At 30.8% G+C, this 5,647-nt stretch overlaps 1 protein-coding gene across 1 annotated transcript; it reads left to right on the top strand.

The window, feature by feature from the left end:
• Positions 1-237: 237 nt before the first annotated feature.
• Positions 238-3,153, top strand: LOC124368597. Its single transcript, XM_046825838.1, has 3 exons — positions 238-322; positions 557-622; positions 2,646-3,153. Exons 2-3 carry the CDS (start codon positions 560-562, stop codon positions 3,006-3,008), a joined length of 426 nt encoding a protein of 141 aa, XP_046681794.1. The 5' UTR covers positions 238-322; positions 557-559; the 3' UTR covers positions 3,009-3,153.
• The last annotated feature ends 2,494 nt before the right edge of the window (positions 3,154-5,647 follow it).

Here is a 5,647-nt window from a genome sequence, read left to right as displayed (position 1 = left end):
AAAGCGTTGTCTGATAACATTTCATGACTTCCATTCTGGTATGATAAGGTAGCAATTATTTCAGCACTAAAACCACCGAACTCTGGTCGACTATACTGATATCGAGCGGCATTAATTAGACTAATTAGAGTGTTCTCTATTGTGGCACAAGGAACATTAATCAGTGGTTACGCCAATCTACATAAAACAATGGAAAGTCGATGTGTTTGATAACAAGACTGTGAGGTATTGTTTTATTTCATAGCGTTCAGTAAGAAGACTATATAAGACTACTGATTAAATTCAGTCTTGGTTCACACGTTCAAGATACACACCAAATAAGGTTAGTAGTTTGTTAGATATACAATTTTTTATCGCATTGAAATTAAATTGGCAATTCGAAATTGTTATTTATTAATTTATTAAATTAAATAAGTTATAAATATTACACATTCGATTGTACAACGAAATATCTTGTAATGTTATGTTACAGGAAATTATCTATAAGTTGTTGTTACAGTAAATGATGTTTTTTAAGTTGTTATTAGAAAAAATGAGGTTTAAGTTGTTGTTACAGGAAATGGTGTTTAGGACACTCATCTGTTTCTGCCTGGTAGTAGCGATGGTTTGCAGTGACACGACGGTAAAAAGGATATATAATTAATTACATATTTAGTTATATGTGCTTTTATTGAACATTCCGTTCAATTTAAATGCATATTAATGTTAAACATTTACTATTATTAAATATATCTGCAAAAGTTGTGGTCCATAGACGACTGTAGAATAAACAACTAAGAGAATGCAAACTTATGAGAATTTGGTGGCCAGTCAATTTGACGAGTATCAGAATTTTGTATTTGCTACAGTAAAATTTATCAGTATCGATTATATTTAACTTCTTACATAAGGGTATATCTAAAAAGTTTTGTCACTTCAGAGATTTTAAACTTCAAATTGTTAAAGTTAAAAAAAATTACATTTTGAGGCTTCTGCGATTGGTCTGTAACGTACATAAGCTGTGACATATTCAGTTGTTAGAAAAGCTTTTACGTCAGTTACAAAATGGTCAAAACAATTTTGGTATTTTGTAAAACGGAAAATGTGCTCTAGAAAATCATAAATAGTGCAATGTCATATATTACCCTGAATATCCGTTAACATATTATATAGCCTACAGTAGCATGCAATACTTCAAAAACCTCTCACAGATGATAAGTGAGACATTTTCATAAATAAGTGTTGTAATATCTTTCCACAGAAACCTTCTGTATATATTATAAACTAGGATAATGTATTTAAAATAATATCATAGATTTATATTATATACTTTATTTGTGTTTAAGAAGTAATATATGGTTTATAGAAATATATATTATTCGGATTATTACTAAATTGTCAATAATTTCTAAAGCGTTGTTCAGGATGGTCAATAATAAGACTGGAATAAAAATAAGTCGAAAATTTACTTCTAAACAATGGCTAAACAATATATGATCTTAAATTACGTTTTCACTGTTTTAAATATTTTCTAAATAAACTTACCTTACTTGCATGATATAAAAATTGAACACAATTACACTAAATTAGTAAAGTATAACGATGTAAAATGTCTGAAATCCTGTTGCCTAATCAAATCAATAATAAGAATATTTAATTTTGTTTTAAATTACATATTTATATTAATTATTTGGTTCAAAATACAAATGTGTACATTTTAGAAAGTCTTTCGTGTTTCATATGAAAGAGAACAAATTTTCAAAATGACATATAATTTTAATACTACCGCCCAGCTATTATTATGAATTTTAGCTAGTGGTACCTAGATCTGCTACAATTAAACTTACAAATTATACAATTATAATACTTATACTCTTTGATTGCTGCACTCGAGTAATATAGTATACTTAAGCATAGCAAAGTGTTCGCATAATTGTGTGTTCACTTTAATGTTTAGCTGTAATATATGCCTCTTTAAACTGTACTTAAGTAAGATAAAAATCAAGTAGTATTATTTCAAGTGACATTATCCATATATTTGAGTTTCCCAAAAAAGTCTAATGTATTTACAAATTATACAATGATCAATGTTCGATATTGTTCAAAAATCTAGAGAAACAGTCCGTCAGTGTCGTAGAATGAGTAAGTTGCAGTATTCTACATTAAAATCATTGATAATGTGTAATAAAATGCATATTTTCAACCATTAATTTGACGGTTTTGTGTAAACCACATAAAAATATTAAATATTATTTTAATAAATATACTTATGTTTGTATTTATTATACATGTCTCTCATTTGAATGGTCTATTTTAACAGTATACAAAAAAGAAGTTTTTGGGATTAAATGTACGAAAGGGCCTTGTAACCCTAATTTCAGCTCTGTGCTCGTGTAAAAATATAGAAATTATGATTATGATTACGTAATCTTTTCGCTAATATAGTGACTAGGTGGATTTTTTATGATCATTATGTTATATTTATGAACATAAATAACATCATTATATTTTATATTTATGTTATTTATTTATGTTGTTAGTTATATTTATTTAAAACAAGGCAATAACAGCGCTCGAGCATACAATACTTCATGTAGGCTGCAATATTGTAGTGCATATTGATGACCGTACAAGCACACACACAGTAATATATTTATCATTTTTAGGAAGATATCCCCAGCCTCGTAGAAAAATCTCCCACAACATCCAGCAGTGTGGAGACAACTTTAGAAGAACTAAAGAAACACGGAGCAAGCCCAATGCATAAAGGAATTTCTCCTCGCTCCGATGGCTCACTTTTCGGACTCGGGATAGGTGCCAATCTGCTAGGAGTGCATGCAGGCGCAGGTATAGGTCATGGCCGTGGAGGCTATGGTGATATGGGCCAAGGGTTTGTTGGCAAACCTGCGGGAGGCCAATATCCACAACAACTCATGTATCCACAGTACCAACAGTATCCACAAATTCCACTATATCCTTATATGCTACCACAACCCTACCACGTCCCAGCAGCTCCTGTACGCCAGTGAACGCATCAAGAAATGCCACCAGCAAGAGGTCAAATGTGTTATCTTCCCCATAGCACATACATGGATTTCAGCTGCAAAGCTCCCTAACGACTTTTTCATTCAGCACTACTTAACGATATGTACATGAATAAAGCACTAAAAAATACAAAGAATTCCATTTTATTGACCCTACTTAAGATCTTTTCATGCTTCCAATAATCATTATAACATATGGGTTTTCAGATCAATTCCCTTATATTTTAAATGTACTGCTGTTAAATGAACAGATAATATAAACCATGAATAATTTATTGATTAACTTAAACATGTATCTAAATTGGAATTATATTCATTTGTTTACATAGCATATATAAGAAAACTACAAAAGAATAATATTTCATTTTAAATTATGAAACTCTTCTTAAAAATGTTAACAATATCGAATTGTAATATTTAGTACACGCAAAACAATACAACAATGGGTGTGTTGTTAATTTTGCAAATACATTATGTAAAATCAAATATTTTTAATGGGTGTTAATAAACATTTGTAGATAATTAATATAAGAATCAAAAGTAAAAAAGACTATACTTGTCTCAGAACCTTCACTTCGTATATATTAAGCACAAATAAAGTATATAATTTGGTTTATTAACGAATTTCCACAAGTAAATTAGTTTTCAGCTACTTTAAGACTGTGAAAGAAAAATACACTTTTACTTTTACTAGGTGTAAATTTACTGCTAGCTGTAGATTTTTGTTTCCCGGGAGTAATAACTTTGGCATGAACAGGATATATTGTTTTGTTGGCTTGCTATAACAATAATTTGCTATGTGACCAAGTTTATTAGATGTAAAGCTTTATCCTGGATTGTATTTACTCTGACTAATGACCCTATTGCTGATAACATTACCTGGATATTTGTTATGTCGCTGTGCCATGTAAGACATGTCTCTGATACAATCATAAATGGTTATACATACCTTTTTCCAAAATAAAACTAGCCTATTGTATTAAAAAATCAACGTGTTTCTGTCTGTGGTATAAACTGCTAACTTAGTATAATTTACCAGTTCATGTTCTCTTAAATTACGTAAGTACATTTCACTGTTTGAATTTTATTCTGTGGCCATCCATATATCAATATTTTTATATTTTTATTTATATAATATATATTTTTTTGCTCATCAAGCCTTGCGATCTAAAAAAATCATTTTTTGATATTTCTATATGGCCTATATGAAAGATTTAGATAACATTTGTTTGTTCAGATTGTTTATTGTAGGCAAGTTTCAAATATTAAAACCTTAGATAACATTCGTTCCTCGACATAAAATTTAAATAAACTTACAAAAAAATTCCTTAAGTTAAAACAATTATGATGTTTCCAGTGCCTCTGATAACTTAATGACAATATTTAATTGTAATATCCGTAGTTATAACACGCATATTGATGAGCTCATGTTAATATTAAATAGTTATATAACCAGAAATTTGATATTATAGTTTTAACGGAGACTTGGATGGATGAAAGCAGCGTGTTTGAGCGATTGCATGGGCACGAAAATCTTAGTTAAAAAAGCGTAGGAATCAGAAAGATTGAGTATTATGTATGTGTATTAGTTTACACGGGGCAACTAGCATTAAAGTAGATATAGTAACTGGTAGTGGCTGGTACAGTATCCTGGCTATGTATCGCAGCCCATCACCTGGCCTTGACCTTGAACTGTTTATTGATGGTCTGGAGTCGTATTGCGATAGCAGGCCGCGGAACAGGACACACTGGCTGGTGTGTGACGTGAACTGATGTATTCTGCCGGACACACATAACCCAACGTCGCAACGTTACCTGGACGTGCTCTACGGCGCGGGCTATGTCTGTGGTATTAACTTACCCACTCGTGTCACCACAAATAGATGTAGCTGCATTGATCATATTTTTGTCGACTCACGTACCACGAAAGATGTAAAATGCGGTGTAATTAAAGCTGAAATGACGGATCATTATTTTACAGTTGCTGCTATTAATAACAATATTACTAGTTCTAAACTTAGTTCTAAAACATATCACAACATTTTTTTAGATTTATAGATTATAGATAATCTATAGATAGATTTTATAGGATTATTTTAGTAGTGTGTTTCTGGATTTAAGAAAAAGGAGCATATCTGATTTCAGTAACTAATTGGGAGTCTGTAGTTGAAACAGACGACGTCAACACTTCTTGCGAACTATTAAATTTGTTTGTCAGATACAGACAGTATTGAACCACTCTACAGAAGATAAACACATTCCCGCGAAAGAAATGAAAATAAATCCGTGGATGACTAGAGGATGGTTAAGTCAGTCAGACACAGAGATAAGATTAGCAAACAATAAAAAAAAACAACCTTTCAATCCTATTCTTATTGCTCAGTTTAAATCCTACCGGAATGTACTTAGTAACCTTATTAAAACGCGCAAGAAGACTATTTTTGTAATAATATTAACTTAAACAAGAACAACGCGTAATTCCTATGAAAAGTATTAGTGAAATTACTAATAACACTAAACGAAAAGATGCTTTAAAAATTGAACCTTTTTGGAAGGGAATAGGGAGCCGGATAAAAGTGACGTGATTAAGGTTGCAGACACATTCAATAATTATTATGTAGGTT

The sequence above is a fragment of the Homalodisca vitripennis genome, chromosome X, assembly GCF_021130785.1.
Source record: "Homalodisca vitripennis isolate AUS2020 chromosome X, UT_GWSS_2.1, whole genome shotgun sequence".
Taxonomy (NCBI): Eukaryota; Metazoa; Arthropoda; class Insecta; order Hemiptera; family Cicadellidae; genus Homalodisca; species Homalodisca vitripennis.
This window is presented reverse-complemented; position numbering and strand designations above follow the sequence as displayed.

What these genes read in the sequence shown, in the direction of transcription:
- LOC124368597 (XM_046825838.1), top strand. Translation starts at nt 560, where the DNA reads ATGGTGTTTAGGACACTCATCTGTTTCTGCCTGGTAGTAGCGATGGTT. An exon ending in TGGTTTGCAGTGACACGACG is followed by an intron (nt 623 to 2,645) that starts GTAAAAAGGATA and finishes TATCATTTTTAG; the next exon opens with GAAGATATCCCCAGCCTCGT.